The sequence below is a fragment of the Camponotus vicinus genome, unplaced genomic scaffold (genome assembly GCF_025532165.1).
Source record: "Camponotus vicinus isolate PSW18456_S1 unplaced genomic scaffold, iyCamVici1.0 SCAF_8, whole genome shotgun sequence".
In the NCBI taxonomy this organism is placed as follows: domain Eukaryota; kingdom Metazoa; phylum Arthropoda; class Insecta; order Hymenoptera; family Formicidae; genus Camponotus; species Camponotus vicinus.
The window spans coordinates 13106938-13134507 of NW_028141980.1; the positions used below are offsets into that span (position 1 = coordinate 13106938).

Consider the following 27570-nt stretch of genomic DNA (forward strand, 5'->3'; position numbering starts at 1 on the left):
AACTTCTTTACCTAGTTTCAGGGAATGCAAGCGATTTCAATCGATATCGAGAAAACTTAATATCCCTTGAATGCAAATGTCAAGATTATTCGCGATTACTAAATAATTTTGCCAATTATAATATTATTTTTTAATGAATTTTCTTTGAATGACCGCTTTTTTCTTGACGATCAAGTGTACGCGTTTTCTGCCGAATTGAATACTGTTTCAGTTAAGCAGTTTTCTAAACTAGGAAAGGTGTTAATAATTTTGAATGTCGTGCAAACGGGTTAATAGATAATTTATCATCGTCAGTTTGCCGAGAGCATCGCGAACGAACGTGAGATCCGGATGCTTCGCATCATCAAAGAGTCAACGATGGCGGCAGATCTTGCCGAGTTCCAGGCAATGCGCGATATGATCGACAAGTGAGACGACTCAAAAGGTTTTGTTATAGTGTTAAGATGTATTTCGTGTTATCTACATTCTCGATCTGAAATAACAATAGATCCGAGATCTCAATGAAGGAAAATGCGGAAGATACTCAAGCTGATCAACAGATTCAAGGGGGAGAATACAATCCTTTCGCCAATCGCCCATCCGCACCTCTGACATCGTACGTATGTTTTACATTTTTTTCTACTGTCATTGATTTTTAAAGATTTATTCGATCTTAGTTTTAAATCATAAACTGCAAATTAAATTCGGATTTAACCAAATCTCTTAAGAAATTATTAAATTTTAATATTATATATATATATATATATATATATATATATGTAATTTTTTTTAATACAATCATACCATAGAGAATGATATCTTTCACATTAGAAAAAAGATTTCGCCATATAAACTATAACATTAAAATTTATTTTGTATAAATTCAAAGTATAATAATATATTAACTTATTCTCTATAGTTGGCAAAGTTTTTTAACTGGAAACATGGTTTTAAATCTATTGAAATAATTGAAAATAAAATAATATATCTCTGAATGATTTATCTCTGTTTATTTCCTGGTTAGACTTTATTCTGATTATTCAGTCACATATTTGAAAACAGGAAGGAACATGTAAATTTTTGAAACGCCAACATGCTGACATATATTATCACCTAATAAGCTTCACTTATGACAAAAGTTGTAATAAAATTGTCAACACATTACTTGGAATCTTTTATTCTTATTCTCATTATCAGCGAGCTCTCAATTAAGTTCATTATTTGATTCTAAAAAATATACTATACAATAATAACATCAAAAATTTAATACAGTAGATAACGTGTTATAATCAGCTTATCAAATGTTCGTCGAATAGTAATGGCAAATGATTCGTCGAATGGCAAATTATCTGAAAAAATGTTTATCGGGACGAATCTCGTGAAACTAAGTTAACGAGTTTATATCGAATGATTAAACGTTATCTTATTTTTATAATCGCGCTTATGAAAATATTGTCAAATAAACAGGAAAATTGCACTTGTAATATCCATAATAAAAACCGTTGCAGAGATTTCGCCGCTTTCGTTCATCTGCTCAAGTGCGCGATCGGCACCGGAATACTCTTCCTGCCTCATGCTTTCAGAAGAACCGGCTACATGATGTCTATCATTTGCGGCATCGTCGTCGGCGCGTTATGCACTCACACGGCCGTCATCATCGTACGTGAGCTAATGCGGAAGGCAAAAACTTTTTATTTCGAAATTTTATCGCTAATTCGGAACGCGATAGCAATTAACAAGAGGTAAAAGGAAACCTCTCTCTCTCTTTTTCTCTTTTTTCATCTATGACATTTGGCCTTTCCAATATGACTCAATTGTTTGCGCATCGCCAATGAGATAATCTGATAGAAGGAAAGGAAGTTGCTCGCATCCGAATGCATAGGCAGGCTCTCTCTTCGGTGTGCAGGTGCAGTGCTCTCATGTGTTATGTAGGCGCAATCGCGTGCCTATGCTGGACCTCGCCGAAACGGCGCAGTTCTCCTTCCAGACAGGTCCGGAGAGGATTCGAAAGTACGCCAGGCTATTCGGTGTAGTTACCAACGTCATCATTTGCTTCGTACACTTTCAGGCCGCCGTGATATACATCTTATACGTGGCCACGTCATTCCAACAGGTATAACAACGCCATGATTATCATGTCGGCAACGGATGTAAAAGAACATTGCGTTCATTCGACAATTTTTTATAAATAAAAAAATCCTACATATTTCCAATTCCACATATTTACAATTAATCTCAATTTTTTTTAATCTTTAACAAAATTATATCATACCAACTTGTTTATTTTTTATAAAAGCGTTCAATGGTTTACAATTAAAAATTATTGAGATGTTTTAATTAAGTAAATTACTAGATTGATGGAATTTTATTGACAGATTCCATATTATGTGTTAGCTTTACTTTTTTTATCATTACAAAAACAAGATTGCAAAAACACGTAAGCAAATTGGAAAAACACGTAAGAAATCTATCTACGAGAAATTGTGATTACTTACATTATTGTTTCATTTGATAAAGAGAATTCTCTCTCGTTTTTTAATCTCTCATAGATATCTGATTTGAAGACAATAAATTACTTCGGGATGAATAATGTTCGATATTTCCAGGTGATTGAATTTTTCTCAAACTTCGAGATGAATCCACGAGTTTACATCGTCATTTTTTTCCCGTTCACCTGTGCTCTGGGTTTCGTGCCGAACCTGAAATATTTAGCGCCGTTCTCCATCATTGGCACTCTCTTCTTGAGCCTCGGTATCTGCATCGCGTTCTATTATTTCTTCGACGATGTTCCGGATCCTCGTAGATTAAACGCTTTGACGGAAATTCTTCCTGTGCCCATGTATTGCACTATCTTTCTATTCGCTTTACATAATATGACCCTTTATCTACCATTGGAAAATACGATGAAACATCCCGATCATATGCCGCACCTAATCGTTGCCAGTACGTTGCTAAACACCGTTATATACCTGACTTTTGGTTTTTCCGGTTACAACAAGTATCCGAATGCCTGCGACACCGTCATCAAGAACTTGCCGATGGAAGAAACGTAGGTATATTAATTTCTACCTTGCAAAGCTGGCTTGCTATATTAATTTCTACACTCGCATTGCTGTTCATTCGGATTTAATTGATATTACGATATCGAGCATTTATTTGATTGATCAATTATAATGTTCCAGTTGAGAAACTGCTTGCTTTCTTTTTTCATTCATAATTGAAACTTATTTAAAGAAGTTACGTCATCGCGCGAGTTTTTTCTTTCAGAAAAATTCATTCGTTTAAAAATTGCGAATAAATCGTTACCAAAGATGATTAAACTGTATATATCACCGTTCAACGATCGACAAATATATGCCGTCTATTTTAAACGACAGCTGTATAATTAATAGCAGTAACCGGTGTGAACCGGTGATCATAGAAACAGGATATGTTTAACATTTGCGTGGACTCGTGCGTATCTGTTTAGTATAATTTATTTCATACATTCTGTATATTTTGTAAAGTCATATAACGAGGATATCTATGACGAGTCCTTCAAATAAATTCAAGCGGAATTTAATAAAAAAAGAATCAGCCAACCGAAAAGAATTGCGCGTACATACGATTGTGAGGGTCAACTTTGCATTACCCCGAAAGATCTAAGTAATATTGATTTATCAAATTATCATGAAACATTGAATTTTGATAAGGAAAAAATACGATCTAACAATATCAAGCACATTGCTGTTCTTTTCTAGGAATTATTTGATCACAATCTATATTAAACTTATGACATCGATCGCGTGATGCTCACGATCGAGACATTTCAATCTTTTAGTTATTAAATCGGTTACACTCATTTACAAGTAGCTAGCGATTTTAAAACATGATGTAATTTATTTTATAATTTTGTTATCAAAATATTCCCTTAATTTAACTGTACATATATATTCAATGATTACAAATTTATCAAGCTTACGTACTTTTTAAATTATATTTATAATTTCAATTTTAATAGTACATATATATATACGCAATATATACTACTATAATAGCTCATTTTCATCTAAATTATATGCATAATTTATACATAAATTATATTACATAAATCTACAGTTGTAACGTCAATTCTATTTAAACATCAATCAATCTGTCTCTTTTGATGAACGATAATAATCGCTCTGCGAAGTATGTATAGCGAGTGTTGAACGTATCTCCTGAATCAAAATATTGCTCGACGATAATTTATATCGATCGCAGACTCGTTTCAAAATTAAAATTCACGGTCAATCTCATAGTGCTTTACAAACTCGTTTTATGCTTATGCATTGCAGCCTGGCACAGGTAGTCAAGATAGCCATTTCTTTATCGGTGCTGTTTACTTTGGGCTTGGCGTACTACGTTCCAATCAGCGTGCTGTGGCCGATGATTCGCTCGAGAATCGCCACGAAGAGTTCGCTGTATCATCGGTTGTACGAAACCTCGCTCCGGTTAAGCGGCATAATCGGAACCAGTAAGCATGTCACGATATGGCACGAATGTTGAATGTAATTGTCAGGAAGTAAGTTGTCCTTGTCGGTGCACAGCACTGCTAGCCATCGCCGTGCCCCAAATGGTACCTTTACTGGGCCTGTTGTCCGCCTTGGGCATATCGACGATCATGCTGCTGATACCCATACTAATCGAAATGTCGACTAAGTGGGCGGAAGCCACGAGGCCGATGTTCGCGAAGAACGTTGTTATTTTCATCGTGTGGCTGCTAATCTTGGTGCGATTCTTCTCCGAAATAACAAGCGAGAATAAAACGTGAAAAAATATAATCATAGGATTTGATTCTCTGGGAAACCTTGAGAAATTTATATAATCTTATTTTAAGTTTCCTGTTTAAATAATTAGAATTAATTTTTTTCAAGTTGTTAGAAAATCTATTTAGATCTCCGAACTCTTTATATCCTTGAAAAAAATATCAAATTATTAATTAAAATTTTATTTTATAATATTAGATACTTTCTAATTTCAATTTATCAGCTGTATTAAATTATCAGTATATAGATATATTATTTATTTGAAACATTAAATTTATTTTTGATTTATATATCGTAATATTTGAATAATGTAATGTGTTTGTTTACTTTATTTTGTGTTATTTTATAGATTTTCGGAGCGATAGAAAGCACACGGTCAATTATTAGAGAATATAGCGGGATAAAGCAAGAAGAATGCTGATCGATAGCCTGTCACTTAACAGGCTTTTAATATAAAGCTATGAAGATGCTGCTGTATTACGTGAAAGAGCTTGAAAATATTTGAATATTGAGAATGCAAAGAATCACGTAATAAGCCATGAAAGAAGTTTTTAACGTAGCAAAGCAAAAGGATGAAGCAAATAAAGTATATCGGAGATTATTTATTTCTTCTTTCGACTAAGACTTGTCTGCGGAATGTTTCGTGCGAAAAAAAAAATATGTTTTACACTCGTCAATTTGCTTTTATGACACGAGCGTATTGGTCAATTTACGACTTGGTTTCCTCGCTTCTAAGTACGTGAAATATGATTGCATGATTGATATGGATATCGACGATCTTTTATTCTCGTAAAAACTGAAACTTGTGACATTTACATTCCGGCCGGACACATTCAATTTACGCTTAAGCTAGCGTTTACGTAAAGCACGTGACAAGACGGTTTTATGTCGCTTGCAATGTGAAAACAAGAGCGGCAGCTTACAATGAGAAACTGCATTGCAATGTAGCAATCAAAGATCGAAAGGAGGTGGTAGGGCGTCAGAGACCTTCTTGCAAGGAAACGAAAGAGAGATGGCGAAAGAGCTCGTGCTGTGAACGAAAGAAGATGAGGATAAGGTGAAAGGGAACATGTACGAGATTCAGAGGCGCGAATCGAGTTGATCGCAGTCGAATAACCGACGTTCCTACGAAACCCGTGTGCGAATAAGCGATTTAGTACTCTTCAGGAATTGACGGAAGTGTCGACGATCTCTGATTCGAGCAGCTCGTCGTTTTTGTCGTCCATTTTAAAATGTCATTAATTAATTAAGTAATTATCGATTAATTACGCGGGTGCCAATGCTTGAAGGAGAATAAAAGCACAATGAGAAGCGGATACAATTCCATGAAATTTAGGTGAAGGATAAAGAACATAAAAGTAGAAAACGACGTTATTGTATGGTCGAGTCATACATTTCGAGGATATAATTTCGGTGAATTCGGATCTCGATTGTTTCATTCTAAGAAATGGTTATTCATCGCGTTACAAAAATTCAGATATACATTTTTAAAAGAGTTCGAATGTTACTTTGCATATTAGAGATTTTTACTTTGCATATTAGAAATTTATTTATTCTTTATTTTTTAGAGAGATGTTTTGATTATTATTTTACGCTGCATATATTATGTACATTTTTATCTTCAGAAAATTTATAAATCAAACTTTATTTAATTCTCTCTCTTTTACTTAGCATACAATTTTTCTATTTTATATGAAAATTTGCATTTTGATAATAGTTTTGTTAACAATATGAATTGAATAAAACAATCAATAACCTTCTTTAGAGCGAGAAAAATATCTTACTTGAAAAACTTTTCAAATGAATGACAAATGACTTAAATTTTTTAATGCACACACACACACACAAATTGATTGTTAAATGGAATATTTTTTATGGATAGAATAATTTTTTGCATACACATAAATTTATAATATTTATGAAAAATACTGGTAAATGAATTTATCGAAATTACATTTTAATTTCTTTAATTAACCCATTAATCTATCGTGTGTATTTCAAAAGAACATTTTGAGCACGTTTGAGCACATTATAGATCGCCGCTATCTACTCCCTCTCTTCCTGGTGTATACGCACGAGCGAGGAAGCTTATGCTCGGTAGTCACTCACGTGTACATTGACTGTTCGTATATATACCTGGCTAACGTTGAAGAAACTTGCCCAGTCGTGTGCGGTCTGTTACTGTTTCGCTACAATATCGTCGTCCTCGTCCCGTTACCTCGTTGTTGGACCATCATTGGACAAGGGAGCCCAATATCCCGCAGCGATTCATTCATGAATCATCACTCATCGATTACTTGAATATCAGACGAAGAGGAGTCATCATTTTTTGGATGACCGATTATTGATAAATTTATCATATATTCATTGAGAGAAGAAAATATCTCCATTGTGAAAATATTAGCAATAATTTTCAATGGTGTTTAAAAGCATCGTGCACCAAATGACTCATCAAATAATTTATTGTTGGAATCAAAATTTTCAATAATAAGGCTACAATTTTTCATCGTCACCAAAGAGAAATCTATCTGAATCATCTTGTTGTGTGATATCTTTAAATTATTCCACTTCTGACACAAGAAATCACGCTCAACGCTGATTCCCGACATCGATAATAAACAGTGTCAAGTTTTTAATCATCGCCAGGAAAGATCATTTTGCGGAATATATTTACCGGATATCTAATTTATTTGGATTTCGCCGGAAATCTCGTAAATCATATCTGGAGATATGTCCACTGATTGTTTTATAATCTAACGATAAGATATTATCTCGTTGTATTATAAATATAGCACTTAGCAAAAAAAGCCAGAAGAATATGAAACCTTGAATAGAACGTACTATTTCAGAGCGCATGCGAGCACTTTGCGTTTCGCGAAAAGTGAGGAAGAAAGAAAGATAGAAAGACAATAGAAGACTCTTTAGAGAAAATAAACGAGAAAATAAACAAATAGTGTGTTTAAATTGAACGTTGAATTGAATTGAAACACAAGCGAATTGACAAGAATAATAATGTAAATCGGAAGCATTTAATGTTCTTTAACATTGTCAAGGAAATAAGTTCACATTCTTTGTAAATTAAGCGTGTTGTTCAACATAATTACGTCATAACATACAAGAGTAAGTACGATTTTAGTATGTAAGTCACGTTACGTTCTTCTAAAAAATTCTAAAAAATTTTCATCTACATCATTAGTTTTAAAAAATTTATCTACATCATTAAATTTATTTATTTAAATTTATTTACATCCAATTTATGGATTATCAGGCTTTATCTTAATTATAAAGATATTGCTAGAAGAAAAAATTTTCGTATGTAGCATATAAATGATATTTAAAAATATATGGAATATTTTTTATGGATCCACGATAATATATGTATTATTATTTCATCCTTGATAAGTTAATAATTTAAAAAGTATACCTTGATAAGTTATCAATAACTTAATAGTTTTAAAAATAAGTATAAGCGCTACATGTCTGCTTACGAATGACAGTTTGTCGAATAATTTCTCAACATATATAAAAGAAATAATATGTAAATTCTTTTCTAATTATACACACGATTTACTTAAGATGCTCTATCGAATTTTTAATATAATATATGAATTTTTAATATAATATATGAAATTTTGTTAAAAGTTTTAATTGCATTATAATCGATACGAAATTTTTACATAAAATAAAATGAGCTAAAAAATTAATTTAGAAATAGTTATAAAGTAGTTATAAAATTTACATATGTGCATATATTTTGTAAATTAATTTGAAAATTTTTTATTGTGAGTTTTATCTCTAATTTATAATTCAAGTTTTTGATTATATGCTAAATATTTTTCATTAAAAAAAGATGTAGCGAGATTATAATACATGTCTCATAAATATTGCTACGCTGTATATTAAAATCATGAAATGCTATAAAGATCCTGCTAATATTTGCGAAGATATTAAGTGGACGCGCAGTGGTTGATCTTTCTGTAAGTGAATGTTCGCATTACGACAGAAAGAGTACGGATTTACGAGAGAATTGAGCGATAACAACTTCTATGGGTGATTATTCTGATAAGTACAAGATTAACATTGATTTAATTCTACTCGACGCGTACACATGCTCTTTTGAATTAGCATATGATGAATGATCAATCCAATAAAATAAAATCAGTGCACGCTAAAAATAATATTTACATATTCTAATTTTAATTATAATTATGTCATGAAAGTTAATTATTGTCCGAAATAAATGATTAAAATATCATAAATTTTTATTTTTTTCGTTCAATGCTAATGGATATTTTTCGTAGGAAATTTTTGCAATATTACGCTAATATTATATTATCCTTTGTGCAATTAATCCTAACTTGTGAAAGTTAGAAAGTTTCAACTTTCAGGCAACTAAATTTTTTGTCATAGAAGGTAAAAATAATATCCTTTATAATAATAGGATCTTTCGCAATGCAAGACAACGATCGTTTACTGCAAACGCATGTGGAATGCATAGGACGGTAATCATTCATTAAATGATTAATACCTGAATATAGAAAGTATATATGTAACTTTTGGGATTTTATATATTAAACTATTTACAAAAGTTTATATGATCTATAGAAAATCAATGCGAAAAATACAAGAGTTAAAAACTATAGTCTGTCCTGTAAAATATAAATATCATTTAATAAAATTCTTTCAAAATCACATTTCAAGAATAATAAAATTTACTTATTCTTTTACTTATTTTTGATTTATAACTTATCATAAGTCTTCTGTGAATTAATCTATTTCGTTAAAATTAATTACTGACTAACTTATAAAGAATTTATAAGTTACAAAATTTATTCACGTACTTTTACATTTTATCTCAATATGACGCATGCAGATAAAAACATTAATATAGCTTTTTGCTTAACTGCACGTGTCATATTGAGGTATAATAAGCTGAAGAAAAATTTTTTTTATTCTTTTTGTGATTTTATTAATGTGTGAAGCTAAACAAAGTATAATTTATTGTAAAATTTATAGTGTGTCATTAATAAAATCAACATTATAGTATTATATATAAAGTTTTATAAAGTATTAAAATAAATCATTAAAAAAGAATTTTTATATACTTAATCATAAATTTTTAATTGTTATTATAATTATATTATATAATAATTATATTATTATAAATTTTTCGGTAATTTTTAATATATATTTTTTCAAATAAAATTTTAAATTGTCACCATTAATTGTAAGTAAGGATCTCTTCTTTACATATTCTCGGCATGTCCTTTGTGATCTTTCTATATTGAAATATTTATGAGACGTAATCTTTCAATTATGCGAATCCTTCTATTCTACTCGTTCAAACGCATTCAAGGATTCCCCAAGGATTGCCAATTACAAATTCATCTGCTACCGCAATGTGCGATCACAGTAGATCCGTTCACATAATGCTGGGACATTTTACCTGCCACTTTTACGTAAAATGGCGAAAGCAGATCAAGTAAATTGGTCGCGCTATCGGCTGGTTACAATCTCGAGTGCAACAGATTCTCTTGCACAACTCTGCCTTTTTTATTTCCCATTAATTTCTCAAGCAAATCTCAGTTCGAGTTGTCCACCGAATCGTAATTCGCGAAAAATTTTCGTCATCGGCCATTAAATTGTATGTTAGCTTTTATCGGCAAATAAATGTCAGAGAAACTTTTGAGAAAATTGGTCAAGGTGAAGCATCATAACGCTCATTTATCGTACATATTGCGTACATACACAAACATCGTATCTGTTTTTTTTTTTTATATAACTGATCATTCTGCCGATAATAAGCGCGCATCAAATCACTGTTTATTCCATATTCCAATATAATATTTTCTCATTATTTTCATTAACATAATCCACATCTTAGTAAATCGAAACATTTAATAAAAACTGATATAATAATAATCGAGTTTTTATAATTTGCTAATAATTAGTAATTTTTATAAGTTGCGAGTCGTAACTCATGATAAATCTTCGTGATCTTTCAATGATTCACAATCACTTACACAATATAAAATTTTTATACTGGATTCTGATCAAGTAAAATTGATATTTATTCTCTTTATCAATGTTTGCTCAATCTTTAGATTTTTGAAAAATTGTGAATCCAAGTAATATAAATTGAGAATTAAAAGTGATATAAATCTAAAACTTCATTAAAAAGTGCTAATCTTATCACAAACGAAGTAATTTCAGAAAAATTCCTAGATTTGTTTAATTCAAGTGTCTTTCAATATTGACATTACATAACTACCACAAGAGCAATAGGATTAAACAATTCTTATTCTTAATCTCAAAAGAACTTTAGTACTTCTTGTGCGATTAAATAAATATTGCACATAATGCAATTTCTTTTCTTGCAATTCTTTCGCAATTAGGAAACATAAGAATTTAATCAATATGTGTATTATCGTGGATGATATCAGATAATTGCATGAGGAAAAAGTTGCTCTCAAAATAATAGTCAACATGTTTGTTTTCATCGCTCCTGAAGAAACTTTGCGAATTGCATTAATTCACGTCAGTACAATTCTCAAGCAATATTTATTTAATAATATATTTTATATTTACGATGAAATGTGTGTATATAGCGAAGAAATATGTTTCCAAACAGCATACTTGAACCGATAACGTTTATCAAATGCATCTGATTCGATACATCTACGATTCACGTTGTTTTTAATCGTAAGATTATCGAGCTAGATAAAGTTTAATAGAATTGAGAATATAATTGAAGAAAAAATTCAATGTTACTTTATTTTTCCATATAATTTAAAATGTGTCTATTATATAATAACTAGAATTATAAAATAACTATTCGTATTAAAAATATATTAACATTTTAATAATTTTTAAACATTTTGTAATAATTTATATTTTCTATATACTTTATATCGTAATATTTGATTATTGTAAAACTAAATTTTTACATAAAATTGTTATTCTTAGGAAAATCATGGGTCGTAACGAGGAAAAGGAGACGGCTACTAATATGAAGGAATTCAGCAGCAGGTACTTTTGTTATTTCATTAATATTCGATGCAACAAAATATATAAATATTGATTAGAATGTATATGTCATTGATTACGTTGTAAAAAATTTTATCGATACTGATATTTTCGTCGAAATTATGCATATCATATGATAACGATTAATACAAGCAAAATTGATGAAAACTTTCTCAATAAATAAAGCTATCATTTTCGCGGTAGGCATTAATTGTAGATAACGATTTCTATATACGCGATGTCTGTAAAAGTAATCATTATTGATTGATGATAATCGGCATGGAATGCGATCATATCGCGTTTACGCAAAGATAAGAAACGTTTTGTATAAACTCGATTTTTCCCTCCAATACTCATTAGTGCCTGTTTCTACCTACGTCATTTAACTTTAATTTTAGCTAAACTCATTCTTCGTCTCTTTCTGTTTTCTTAGAAAAAGACGAAGAATGAGTTAAGCTAAGATTAAAGTTAAGCGACATTAGAAACGACCATAAGTGTGTTAATTATTAGTTATCAAACTTGACGCATGACATTGCGAATATTTACCGGAAATATTCTTCTCCTTATATACAATTATGTATTATGTATTGTCTATCAAAATATAATGCATTGTAATATTGAGCTCAAAGAAAGCAATATAACGAGACAAAAATATCTTCTAGAAATCGAATATCTATCTTTGCATAAATATTTCTATGATGTTTTATGAAAAATATTATTAATATAAGAATAAAAGAAAGAAAAAATAATCTATTGCTAAGCTTTATTATTAATTATGATTATAATGTAAATAGAAAAGAGATGATAGTGTGTAAATACAAAAGATTAGATGATGAAAAGAAAAGAAAAAAGAAAAGAAATGTTAGAGAGAAAGATTAGGAATCTCTCTTTCTCGATTTAGATTTATTTTTCTAATATCCTTATAATTTTATATGTTTCCATTGCTCCTTTTTTTATTTCGTTGCTTAAAGCATCTTTAAACTTTAATTTTATTTAATAATTCATATTCCTTATTTTTAGCACGACAATAACTCCGATCGTTATAAATGAATATAACGAAAAAGATGGACTGTACGATCCCTTTGAGCATCGTGATAAGCGGAATGCAACTTCGTAAGTTTCGTTCTCGAGTCTTTATCAGCAAATTGACATGTATCTTTTCCTGATAATACTGTACATTTTGTAGTTGTTGATTTTTAACATTCAAATTATTAGACGATAATTATATTCGCGTATATGTTTAAGTATATGTGAAAGTGCAAATTCATTGCTTAATCTTAAGAATATCTCTTCCTTTGATTATCGACAAAATATAAAATTGCCTATATTGCGATAAGAAATCGTTTATGTTTGATGATCTTGATATATTCAAATAATAATGACAGAAATATAATAATTATAATTCATAACAATAAATTTCACTTATTGTTAGAGTTATAAGAAAAAATCTTTAGAAAAAATGGATTATTTTTAAGACAATTTTCCTCATAAAATAATAAATATAAAGATTATATTTATTTTATGATATAACGATATTAATGCACACAATTTGTATCATGCAAATTCATCCCTTCTAATTTGGATTCTATTAGCAATATATGTAATTTTCTATAATTGAATTGCATTTTACACTTGTACTGAAATAAAATCCGATTAAAATCATAGCTTTGCGTTTCAGGGATCTAGGCGCTTCAGCTCATCTCTTGAAATCCTCTCTAGGAACGGGGATCCTGGCCATGCCAAGTGCGATAAAGAATGGAGGATTGGTGTTCGGTGGAATCGGCACAATCGTAATCGGCATCATTTGCGCCCATTGCGTGCATATACTAGTGCGTACGTCTCACATACTTTGTCGGCGTACTAAGAAGCCGCAGATGACATACGCCGAGACGGCGTACGCGGCCTTCTTCTGTGGGCCCAAGTCGGCCAGGCCCTGGGCGAACGTCAGCAAGATATTTGTGAACGTAGCGCTATGCGCGACGTACGTGGGCGGTACGTGTGTCTACATTGTGTTCATTGCCACGTCCCTTAAGCAGGTACGCACCTTGCATAATTTATGATCGCATGATATTGTCCTTGCTGAGACGTGCTCTTACACGATGAGCGTAATTTATCGATACATTTTTGCTTTATTCCAATTTAAAATGTAAAGTAATATGTACGAGAAAATTTTTTCAGTAATTAGAAATTTTTCAATATATCATTTATATCGATTATCACTTGTATTTGTCGTCATAGGCAATTTGATGACTTATGATTTTTACAATTTCCAACGATTGCGATATTGAGTGAGTAATTTTTTTAGACATGAGAATTATTACATTTCCTGATTAAAATTAATTATTAATATTATCTATATAACAATTAAGAAATTCATACTTGATTACAGAAAGTAACATAATTGCTATTTATCTAAATATAATCATTGCTTAGTTTGATCATTTCATAATTACAAAATTTCTTTTTACTTTCATAATGTACTTTTACTTTCATACTTGATATTGGGCCTGTTCTTTTTAGCTGCACTGCTACACTAGTGCAATTAGTTAGAGTGAAAGAAAATATGTTTGTCTCTTTCTAACTTATTGCACTAGTGTAGCAGTGCAGCTAAAAAGAACAGACCCAATGTATCGCAAACTACACAAATTATTTTCTAATTATCTCTTTCAATTATCTAATAAAAAAATGTTATCTTATTTACTTTATATTATTATTTTCTTAGATTGCGTCTTGTGTTATCTTTCTGTTTTCGAAGATAAAAGATTGTCACACAATTCAAATTATATTATAATAAAAATAACTTGAAATATTTAAATAAATCTATTGACAGTAGGAATAGCAATAATTTTAAGAATAGATATTTATAAATAGAATTTCGTAGACACGAATATTTCATTGCTTAAACCTTAAACGATACATTAGTTCAATAGAAAGATGTAAGGAAAAATACTCCATCGCACTTTGAAGGAATGGCTCTGTCTGTCTTTTTTGTGAGCGTGCAAGTATCTTTTCCCTCTGTGAAACTATGTCGCAATGTTGCCTCGAGCCCTTCCATAAGTCGCGCGACCGATCTTTCCTGTCATCGGTGTGCATCTCTCATCAGGTCACGGATTTCCGCACCGGGAGGGATATAGACGTACGTTTGTACATCGTCTCATTGATCCCGGCATTGGTGCTGCTCGGTCAGGTGCGCAATCTGAAGTACTTGGTACCGTTCTCGATGCTGGCCAACATCTTCATGATAACCGGCTTCGGGATCACGCTCTACTACGTCTTCAGCAATGTTAAATCGGTCGAGAATGTCAAGTTGTCCGCGCCAGTCGAGCACTTGCCCCATTTCTTCGCGACTGTGATATTTGCCATCGAAGGTATCGGCGTTGTAAGTAAAGTTTTCTACGTTATCAATATATTTAATCGCATTTCTTGACATCTTCCGCATCCTCAAGTCCAATCATGATTGCGATCACAGGTCATGCCCGTGGCGAACAATATGAAAAATCCGCAACATTTCCTGGGATGTCCTAGCGTACTTAATATTACGATGACAATAGTAGTAGTTTTGTACGCAGTGATGGGAATATTCGGTTACCTTACATACGGCGAGGCAGTAGAGGCCAGTATCACGTTAAACCTACCCACCGAGGAAATGTGAGTGAATCGTATTTCTTTTGTTAAATATTTCATCGTGATGTGTTGTAGACTAACAAAGAGCAATATTTCAGTCTTGCTCAAGTAGTGAAGCTCCTCATCGCCGCGGCCGTTCTCTTTACATACGGATTACAGTATTTCGTACCGCTCGAAATCATATGTAATTCCATTAAACCCTTGATGTTGAGTCACAATTACGCGGTCATGACTGAGACGTTAGTGAGGCTAGGAATGGTGATGATAACAGGTAAGATGTTTTCATTCTGATTTTTTGATTGCAGATGAAATTTAATAGAATAATTACCAAGAAATAAATTTGATCTGATTAAGCAAATGATTAGAATTTGTATTAGAGTGCTTGATAATTCAATAAAAATTTTTAGAAGAATTTATGGACAATAATATATATGAAATAAATCACAATGAGAGACATTATTAGATACAAATGACTGATCGCAAGCACAAGTAATTCCTTACGCGATTGAAAAAAGAATGTGGCACATGTTGTAGACGAATAGAAATAATTTGACATGAAAAAACGCATGATACAAGTTACTCACAATATTCGACGATTCGTATATTCTTTCATATTCCGATGTAAAAAGGAGTTAAAGATTTAAAAAAAAAGCTAAGCTTATCTGTGTATTTTTTTCAGATTTCTTTTTGTCTTAGATTCCTTTTGAAATTTTCTTCTTCGCATTGTATATTTTTTATTGATATTTTAACTCAAAAATGTATAGATTAATTACGTATAGATAAAAGAAAAATTGATAATTTTTAACATTGTATACATACAATACATAAAATAGTTCTAATTTTTATCTTATCATTAATTAGTTTCCATATTATGACGTAAATAATCTGTCATGATTTAAGTAGTCATAATGCTTAAAGAGCATTTTTCAAATGTTATTCGCACTTAAGAGACAATGCCACGTTTCTGTAATTTTCCTACGAACTTTGATATGTTTTCATCTTTGTGACAAAGTATTATATACTACCTGGCAGTCGCAAAATTTTCATAACAATAGGATCTTTTTGTACCTGCCGACAATATTCCAGCGAGACAAAGAAACTATTGTCGAATCACGATGAATCACGTGCTCTCAGTAGAAGATCGATCGAAGATCCGTTTAAATGGTGTCACCCACTTATTCCGCGCATGTATATCCACGATGCATCTTTTTGTTATCAAACGCACTGAGAAAGGAACCGCCTACCTGTATATTTGTCTCGGCTCGGGTCGGTTTGCAATAGACTTGATCCAGTTCGGGTTGATCTATTCGACTTAATTTCTCGCCGCCATCTCCGAAGTTCTTTTTCTCAGAACCCAGTAGGTCAAGAATCTTATAGACGTCATAGATGTCTAAATATCGCAAAAAATGTGCAACTTATTTTTAGTTACTTAATTAATATTGATATTTAATTAATATCTATCTTTATATCATATTTTTTAGAACTATTTTTGACTTATTCAAATAAACACGTTCCTTTCATTAATTTTGTCGAATAATATAATACAATGAAGGTGATGTATCATATAATAAAAGTATCATCAAACTTACAATAATAGCAATGACATTTTTTTGATAAAATTAAGAATAATTTTATGTAGATATTTTTAACTTTGAATGTAATTTTGTAATATAATAACCGATATACTTACGATATTTGCAGTGATCGTCGCGGTAGTGGTGCCCAAGCTGGACTTGTTTATCTCTCTAGTCGGCGCAATTTGTTTTTCCATCCTCGGCCTCAGCATCCCAGCTGTCATCGAAACGGTCTCGTGTTGGGAGAGTCATTTAGGCAACTTCAAATGGCGACTATGGAAAAATTCCTTTATACTTTTGTTCGCATTATTAGCGTTAGGATTCGGTACATGGGTCTCAGTGTTAGATATAATAAATTATTATAAAGAAGAATAAATTTTACATAAATATTTTAGACAGAGGGAGAGAGAGATAGAGAGAGAGAGAGAGAGAGAAATAGAGAGAGAGGAATTTTTTCTCAATTTTCCACACATTTGGAAATTGCGGTATCGACAAAAACAATGCAAGATTTTCTGAAGTAGCTAATTAATACTATTTTTATATGTTAAATAATGCATGAATTAAGTGATATCAGTATTATTTGCATTGTTAGTTTAATCGTAATTGTTTTTCTGTTCTTGTTCTCGATCATTGTCAGAATCGAAATTGAAATATGAAAATCATTGAGATGCGTATGCCATAACAAACGCAATTTTAATAAAATGGACTAAGCAATATAAATAAGATGTGTATCTTTAGCAAGAGAAAGATGCGTATTTTTAGCATCTCTTTTATTTTTATAATAAATTCTTAAAATTCTTAGAATTGAATTTTATATTGCTTTCGTGCTTATGTAGAACAGGCAATTTCATGTTGTAAATAATATCGCCACTAAAAACTTTGCAAATAGATGAATGTATATAATAATATTTACTGTGTAAAAACAAAATGCGATAACTGTGAGTATTCTTGCAAAATTAACGCAACATTAAATAATTTATAACGTTACGTTGACTTCCAACAAAAAGTGAAAAATATCTCGAATTAAATTTTCAATTAAAGATACCTTTACTAAGAAGAATTTTTACCTTTTTACCTTTACTAAGAACAATTTTTCCTCGCCAAATTTTTTTTACAACATCGTTGACTTCTATCATTGCAATCACATTCCAACGTACGTACGTCCATTACGGAAATGCCGCGATTTACTTTGTGCACTATTGTCCGTTGCACTCAACAGATGGCGCGACAATCGCTGCAGCGATGCCTCTCTAGAGTCGCTTTATTCGTCGCTTTATTTCGAGCGCCATTTTTACTTTGGAGACGCAATTCGTCGACGAGATATTTTATTCTATTTCGTGGACATATCGGTACGAACAGGATGGTATTTTATATAAAAGCGAAAGTAATATATGTACGTATTTATTCGCTTGTCAAAAGAGCACACGATCGTGTTATATTCTAGGCAGAAATAATTTCATATATCGGATTCAAAAGTGGCGGGTGTCGGATAGAGGCTAGGGACTCTATGTCGAGGACGGTCGTCGCGAGCGGCGATCGCGACAGGAACGGGAGCAGAAATGGCCGCGTCCGACTCTTCCGGTCGTGAGGCTTAGGTTTTCCCGACGTCAACCCCGTATTTCTACATCGATTCTCACGCGACTCTAGCATTCGCACGACACTACAATTCGTACTCGAGTCCATCCGATCTCGTGCCTCCATCTGATTTCTCGGATTTTTTCTGGATCGCCAGCGTGCGGCAAATCGAACGGCATAACCTATCATCTGATAATCGACCGCCAGGCGTTACGCGTGTCGTCCTGAGACAACAATGGCAATGAACGAGGAGATTAATTTCGCCGAGCTCTGCAGGTTCTGTTCGCTTAAGAGCAATCATCAGCTGCAGATATTCGACAAGGAGGGCGAGCAACGGCAGTTGCCGTTTAAAATACGCTCCTGCATTCCCACTGTGGTAGGTAAAGTCAGAAATATCCGCAAAATATATTGTTTATATCCGCAAAGTATATTGTCCTGGTCAAACTGCTGTTTTCGATCCTGGACAAAACGTGTTCGAAATCGCAGCAAATAGCTTTATATTAACATTTTTAGAGAAATTATCTTATGAGATAATTTTCTAAAAAAATGTATATGTGGAAAAAACACATGTACACGCGCGCGCGCGCGCGAACGCACGCACCCACCCACCCACACACACACACACACACACACACACACACACACACATATAATGAAAAATAAAATTGCGAACTTTAAATCATCCGAAATCGCGAAATATTAAAAATCAAAGAGATATTGCTATGGCAGAAATATTTAAGGATAGTTAGAATTGCATTGTTTAATTATACATATAATATATGCAAGAGATCATCTGCATTGTGATTTATAAATAACTATTGTTATGCTGTTCCAATCTTCCAATGTTAATATTATTGATGTACTACTACTTTTACTCTCTGATTTTGTTATATAATAATTTACTATTTCTACGACGTAATAAACTAATAGATTTTAAGATATTTAAAAATTTTATAAAAACATGTTGATATTTATAATTATTAAAATTTTTTTATTTCATATTTTCATGTGGAGCTTGAAAAGATGCATCCAGAGTCAAGCTAAACAGCTGATTATTGTAACAATTTAATTTTATTTAAATCTTTAATTTAATTTTTCTATGTTATATTAAATATTAAATATTAAAATATTTAATATTTAATATAACATAGGAAAATTAAGATCAGGCTTACGATTTTACTTTAACTAATTTTTCTTCAAATCAGAAAAAAATAAATTATTTTGTTACAGGTAACAAAAGAGGATGCATTGCCAAAAAATATTTGTCAAAGATGTATCTACAAATTGGATATGTTCTATGAATTTCGTCTCAGCTGTATTACCACAGACACAGTGTTGAAGAATTATGCTGATAGTGTAAAAAACATTGGTCTGCTCACTCAGGTAAATGAAACTTTTTTTTTTATACAAGATGGATTTTTAATTATAAGGAACTTGATATAATTTATAACATGATAAAATGATATTTTCACTATCTATTACTGTAAATTAAAATTAAAATAATGGAAGATTACGCCTTTGAGATTAAGCTTAGTTGAATTTTGCATTCCTTTTGAACATGCAAAATATTTTATCAATATTAAAAAATAATAAAGTTATTTTTAAATTATGATATTGTCAAATGACGCATAAAAAGTCACGCATAATATCGTATGTAAAAATGGCTATCATTATAGTAAAATTTGAGGAATTGAAGGATTTGTTTTCTTATAATACGAGCGAAACTTATACGAGATCATCGATTTGATTTAGATCTCTAATTTTATTACGACTGATTAAAAAGTTTTATTAGTGCATGAAGTACGCAAGACTTTTTCACAATCTCGTAAAAGCATAAAATTCGTAACGCACTAAAGCGATTTTATATCTTTGCGTTTTATACATTAAATCTTGTTATGCGCCAGCGTTCCTTTTTCTGCCTCTTTCTCTTACTTTCTCTCCTTTATAGTATTTCAATAATTTAGAAAGACATTCAGTATCTTCCTATCTTATTTATCATTACAATAATTAAACACAGTTTTAAGATCAGTCAATTTGAAAAGAATTAATTCGACATCAGCAAAAAAATCAGTCTTGGAGGGTATCATCAATGGGGCGAGAAGTCTCGCCAAGCTCATATCCTTTATCCTCTTCCGTACTTCCGATAACGGCGAGCGAGAAGGACGAAGATAGTTACAGAGAGCACGGATCTTGTCGAAAGCGGGATTCACGAGAGGGAAGAGGATACGGACACAGGGGCGTCGCTGATCGGTAGCCGGAGGTTCTCGGAACCCCCGCTGACCCCACGTCCCCTTCCCCGTCTGGTACACCCCGGCGGCGCGCGATCTCAATAATTCCACCCTCGCGTATATGTAACGGAGACGCCGTTGGGGCGGCAAGAAGGGATATAGGGAGAGGTGGAGAAAGCGTGGCGGGGCTGGTGAAGGGGGGAGGGAGAGAGCGCGACGACCGACGTCGCGGCACATCTATTGATCGGCGCGTCGCGACCGCGAGCCGCGTCGCGCGCACAGAAAGCGAAAGTCGTAGTATACTTCGTTCTTCCTTCCGTCTCGACCATTCCCCCTCTGTCCCCCTCTCTTCCTGTCCGCCTCGCCAACCTATTTCCTATCCACCTGCCGCGTTCCTTCTCTCGTTTACGTCACGTAATGCCTTCTCTTTCTCTTAATTCCGCTGCATTCCTGCTATGTGTTTCATCCTTTTTCTGCATGTGCTTTTCTTCTCGATATTCTTCAGAATATAATTGTCCCTCTATTCTGCGCAATGTATTTTTTCAATGTATGCGATATCATGCACGTTAAATATTATCTATATGTTTTTTTAAATAAGGCTTGCAATTATAACTCTGTAATATCTGTGAAAGCCATTATAGTTTGCAACATGTCACACATACGTTTCTATTTTTTTATTTATATTTTTTACATGGATAAATGTGTGTATTTGCGTCACATATTCCTGGGAAACTTCCCATCATAGAGCAGGATTTTAATCCAGTACTCCATATATTGTATTTATTATAATTTATTATAATTCTACTCTATCTTTTCTCTTCTTCTCCCATTCTCTCTTTTCGTCTCTGTTACCTCCTCCATCAGTCCCGTACTTTTTCTCTTTCGAACTTGGATCTCTCTCGAATCCTCCATTCTTGCTCCCTTCTGATCCTAGGCACAGGTGCAACGTAAGTTGCCAGGCCCGTGCACCTTCAAGAGAAACCTGTTTCGAAACTCGGGATATCCCGACGATCGACGCAGCCTCGTTACGTGGGTGATTCTTTCTTTCTCCTTCTCTCTCTCTCTTTTTAGCTGCCAACGGAATATCGGCGGTGGCTTGTCGAAGGACGACGCGACGAGGAGGATCGTGCGATGTCCTCGTCGTCCCTGGCGTCTCGCTCCCGTGTTGCGGGCGTGTGCGCGCGCGCAAATTCTGCTCACCCATCCCTCTCCTCCCGAGTTTCGCCTTCTCTCTTTCGCTCTCTCAATGTCAGTGTCAAGGTCAGCGGGCCGACGCACCGATCGCCGTCGCCGCCGTTACCACTATTGCACAGCACACATAGCGCCGATGCTCCTCGTGTATTCCCGTGTGTTACTCTCATCGGTAGTTTGTATAATGTATACATTGAAAGAGAAAGAGCGAAAGAGAGAGAGAGGGAGAGAGAGAAAGTGAACTATATACGCATTAACACCCTTATATGATACTCTTATGTCGCTGCGAGCAATCGCATCGTTTCGTCTCCTATCTGTATATCATCCTCACATCTCGCTTACTCCGATTTGGCCGTGTCGACCGTTCGCTGCATTCCGGGGATATCCATCCGGTATATGTATCTTTCAACGTGCTAGCGGTCCTTCTTCTTTTGAGTCTTGTCGTTCTTACTTTTCTCTCTCTCTCTACTTCTTTCTATTCTATCTCTCGATCTCTCTCGTTCTTTCTTTCTTTCTTTCTTTCTCTCTCATGCCGCGAAAGTGATACACACGAATCATCGTCACATGCATACACATAAACACACACCTTTCGTTCTTCCCCCTCGGCAGACCGCCCTGTCTTTCTCTCTCTCTTTCTCTATCTATCTATCTATCTCTCTTTCATGGTCTCCCCGTCGCGTCAGCGTGCCTGTGCGTTCGCCTCCTCTTCGTCGCATCCCTGAACGCGCTCCACGCCGGCCACGGTGCATTCCGCGGGGAACCTCCGCTCGGCATCGTTTGTCTCGCGCGCAGCTCCGTGTGTGTCACCGACTCTATCTTACTTCGTTCTCTCTCCGTTACCTCTCCTCCCGCCCTCATCATCTTCACATACACACGCAATCTCGCTCACGCTTTTCCTCTCTTTCCCTTTCTCTCTATCTCTGCTTCCTCTCCGTTGAACCCTTCCTCCCTTCACCTGGTTCTGTGTTTCTTTCTTCTCTTCTCGAAGTCCGACAGCGAGGGAGCCGTCTCCCCGGTCGTCTCGCGCTTATCCCCTCCGCGCACCGTCGGCTGCTTTTTTTTCGCCTCTTTGTCCTTGCATCCTCCCGCGCCGGGAATCAACGGCGGTGGCGGCGGTGGCCAGCTTCGCGGGTTCTCTCTTGCCGTGAATCGCGAGATTCCTTGGACGCCTCGCGAAAAGCAGCGAAAGCGCGTAAGGAACACGCGTGAGCGCGCGTGTCAGTGTTATACGTCGAGTGCATCGTCTTGTACGGATGTTGTCGTTGTTTCGGATGTGGATTGGAAGCGAGCGAGAATTTTGATCCTCGCCGAAAATGAGCACGAAGTCTCCGCTCCTTCTCCATACGGTGCTGTGAAAATCGAAAATCTGGATCGCTCGATCTTATCGGAAAACCGTTTCTTATCGATCGAAGTGATCTCTCGATTCCGGAGCTCAACGGTCTCTTTGGATAGGACTCTGCGGTAAGCGTCTCCAAAAAGACGGCTGCTCGTCTCTTTTGTGAGAACGATCGACTCGTGCGATGGCTTCTTTCTCCTGTCTCTTTCTTCTTCCGGAGCGTTCCCTGCTTTTCGGCCATTATTGAATGTTTTCTGGAGTTTCTTTATGTTCCCTGCATTTAGAAAGCTCAGATGCAAAAATAGAAGTTTTGTTCCTTTATCGAGAGTTACGCCCGTATTGATAATCTCTCCGAGAATGAGATTAGATATGAAGGAAAAATTTACTAATATTGGACTAAGAGCGATCTTGTTTTAATTTTTCTCGAGGATCATCCTTTTTCTAACGCGCATAATAAACTTTCCTTGTTGTTTTTTCCTTCGAGAGATTTTGACAAAGCAATAATATTAGCTACGTCGAAAGAGAGAGAAAACGTATTTACGCTTTTCTGAACTTTTACGCGATGAAAACAAAAACTTAATTAAAATTGAAATTTTTATTTTTAAAAAAATAATTTGCTAAAAGTTGATGTTAAATAAACATTTTATATTTGCTTTAAAATAATCTTTATGAAGATCGAACTGTGATTGATTTTTAAAAAGCATTCCATCCTCCATGCTCTGCATACGTAGAGATTTTCGGATCTTCGTAAAGCTCTCTTTAAGCGATCGTTTGATGCCATAGAAAATAATACATAATTATATACATAATTGGGACACGCATCGGGAACTTAATAATTATTTATGAACTTGCAATTATAATTATGTTTTGAGATGAAATAACGTTTTAAATACTGTAATGCTATAATATGAACTATTTAAAAAATACGATTGTATTTAGCTAAATTACTTCTAAATCATTAATAATAACACAAACAAAATTAAACGAGATAATAAGACATTTGATAAAAATTAGGAAATTACATTACATTACATTTATTTTGTGTCGTTAGACACAATAAAATAATTAATTATAATTCCAAGCCAGATTTGTTCAACATAAATTTGCATAGTATTTTTTTTATTAAGTAAAAAATTGCTGTGTCAATTATCACGTGCGATCAACGAACGGATGAATTTAGGGCACAGATAAAGACAAGATGTCAAACGGAGGACAGCAGCAGCAGCGCTCAACTTACGTGGAATCACACGCTATAGCACACGCGGCATTGCAACAGCACATGGCCCAACAGGCCGCTCAAGCGAGATTAGCTGGACCTGGACCACCCGCAGCTCCGCAACCACCCAACCCCACGTTCACTGTACCGGATGATGGACTCGGCTATGATGATGGGGTGCGGGTGTTGCGTACTATCGGATCATGGTGCGTAAAATATACAAGATATTTCGTTCAGACAGAGGGCAATTCCTTATTAGAATATTTCTTTCTGCAAGCAAAGATTGCGAAGAAGAAAATGTTTCCATTAAAAAAAAACATATATTTCTGTATAACATTTTTAACATGAAAATTTTATTTTGCTACATTTCAAAGATGTTCGATTAATCCTTTTGTTGAGAGAATTCCATGTACTATAATTGCACTAATTTTTGAGGACATGATTGTAATTTGATCGTTGTGTTCTATCTTTCGTAGGTCATCGGAGTATTCTGCCGCGATGCGTCCCGGTAGCATGATGCCGGCATTTCCTGGTGCAACGGATCAACAGTTTAGAGCACCAGTGAATCAACCCTTACGGACGACGACGACAACGACGAACAGCGTGGGCGTTCGTCCGGGATCTGTTTCAAAGGCAACTAATACGGGCGAACCGACTACGAAAGCATTTTCTTGCACCGTGTGCGGGAAAGGACTCGCTCGTAAAGATAAACTTGTTATACATATGCGTATACATACTGGGGAGAAGCCATATTCCTGCGAAGTATGCGGTGAGCGTAAAAATTATCTTTGTCGATTCGTTTTATACATATATAAAAATTATTTTTAATTCTAGAGCAACTTTTGATCTTAAAATGAAACAAATGATGAAGAAGAAAATACGGTATATGTTGCAGGCAAAGCATTTGCACGTCGAGATAAATTGGTCATTCATATGAACAAACTTAGACATAGACCTGGCGTTTCACCTCTCTCGGCTCCCACGACACCGAGATCCGATCAACAACAGCAGCAGCAGCAACAACAACAACAACAGCAGCAAGCGCAACAACAACAACAGCAGACATCACGCCAAGATAGCATTCATAAGCTGAAGGAAGAGCCAGTGAGTTGGACTTGCGAACTATGTGGACGGATGTTCGCTCTTAGAGAGGAGTGGGCGCAACATGCTCGGTTAGTGTATTTCTTTAATATCGTATATACATCTTCAATATCATATATATCTAGATCCTAATTTATAAAACTGACTTTGATTAATCGCAGATCTCATTTGGATACCGCGCCGCCACAACATGCTGCCCCATACTTTCCCGGGTCCGCGCCGCCGCCGCAATCTTACCCGTCCGATAGGCATTTCTGCTTAATGTGTCGCACCGATTTCACAGATAAGGCCGAATTTTTGTTTCATATACGCACGCATTGCGACCCGCACGCGCAATCATCGGCAGGTCAACCGTCAAGCGGTAAACAAGGTGGCGGTGACGCTGCCACGGCTGAACTTATTGCCAGAGGACTTGTCGATCCCTCTGGATTATGCAGCTAGAATTACTCTTTCCCCTGTCACTACGTACCGTCGATTTGTGTCTTACCATAGTACAAGTTTTCTGTCCTACTTTGACCAGAAACTTTCGCATAGAGTGTCATGCATATTGTGATTGTAATGATATACATATATACCAATTTATCGATAACAGATACACAGTAGTAGTATATTCAATAACGTTAATAGAACTAATAGGCTAAATACGAGATGTTGATACTTATATATCGATTTAGTTACTGGTTATATTTATTTATCAATTGATTTGGTAATCTGATACAGCTGTAATTTTTTCTAGCATTTTTGTAGCATTTTTATTAGAAGTTTTAATATGATGAAATCATTTCTCAAATATCATTTTTCAAGAGGCAAGCGAATTTTACGTATCATAAATTCTTAATCATTTCCTCTCTCTCTCTCTCTTTTGGAGTAACAAATTATCAAAAAAATTTATATTTTTTAATTATCTTTGGTATATAATAATCTCATTTTGACAAATTATTAAAGAAGCAGCAATTTATGCATTGTAGAGCAAGTACATATCAGGATTACGTAGAGAATTTATTTTCAGTAATACTACTGTGTATCTTAATACGATATAAGATCTATCTCGTTTTCGAGGATAATAAATTTAAATATTGATGAGATATTGGATTAGAATGCAATATTGCGTCAATATTTAAAAAGTATTACTTAATAATATACGTTCCTACATAGCTAGCTTCCCGGCATTCATAGGTACCAGCAGACCTATTTTGTAACTTTTTAATATATACATGTATACATAATAAGTACATATATAAAGGTATATTCATATATAACTTCATAAAACAAATGCACAGAAAGATCGATTAATATAAGGAACATCACATTGCTGCATCCTTTAAATTAGATAAAAAAATTATATTTAAAGAGTTACAAAATAGCAAAATGTACTCCCTGATGTACAGGTTTGTTCTCAATGCTATTATATTTTTTTATATATGTGTATATATGTTTTACATTGCAACGTTATAATTTAAAGAATTTATTATTTCGATGGTATCGTATTTTTTGATATTAAAATTAAGAATTATTTGGATTATTCGAAAAATTAATTATATTGAATTTTATATTGAGTGAGTTTTATATAAGAAATGAATTTTTATACAAGATGATTTACTTATTGATCTCAATTCATTTTTTTATTTTTTATTATATGGAAGAACATTTCGAATAAAAACTTGCATGATTTCAAGGGCATTATTTTAATCGTGTATTTTATTCTTGTCAGATAGATAAATAACTCTATTTGACATAAGAATATTAAGTTTAAATATAATCTAAAAAAATATTTTATGAAATAATTTATTAAGTCAGAGGACAAAATTTTATACATATAAATAATAATAAATATAAATAATTATTTATATAAATAAAATATTATTTTATTTATATATATAATTATTTTATTTATATATATAAATTTTATTTATATAAATAAAATAATATTTTA

General features: G+C 33.7%; 2 protein-coding genes across 3 annotated transcripts; both read left to right on the plus strand.

Moving 5' to 3' along the window:
• Positions 1–41: 41 nt before the first annotated feature.
• On the plus strand, positions 42–18050 carry LOC145976400 (uncharacterized). Its single transcript, XM_083107457.1, has 16 exons — positions 42–407; positions 488–595; positions 1488–1638; positions 1886–2092; positions 2586–3028; positions 4296–4474; positions 4548–4729; positions 5116–5182; positions 5715–5823; positions 11733–11795; positions 12813–12905; positions 13471–13828; positions 14896–15171; positions 15262–15440; positions 15515–15687; positions 17118–18050. The coding sequence occupies exons 1-16, from the start codon at positions 331–333 to the stop codon at positions 17363–17365; spliced, it is 2913 nt and encodes a 970-aa protein (XP_082963583.1). The 5' UTR covers positions 42–330; the 3' UTR covers positions 17366–18050.
• Positions 18051–18491: 441 nt separating this feature from the next.
• LOC145975533 (uncharacterized) lies at positions 18492–27439 on the plus strand. Of its 2 annotated transcripts, none has more exons than XM_083106086.1 (6): positions 18492–18941; positions 19796–19948; positions 24501–24742; positions 25013–25305; positions 25432–25708; positions 25799–27439. In XM_083106086.1, the coding sequence occupies exons 1-6, from the start codon at positions 18801–18803 to the stop codon at positions 26076–26078; spliced, it is 1386 nt and encodes a 461-aa protein (XP_082962212.1). In that variant the 5' UTR covers positions 18492–18800; the 3' UTR covers positions 26079–27439. The 2 variants fall into 2 exon arrangements, with proteins under 2 accessions (XP_082962212.1, XP_082962213.1); XM_083106087.1 differs by lacking the exon at positions 18492–18941 and adding an exon at positions 19348–19622.
• Positions 27440–27570: the final 131 nt, after the last annotated feature.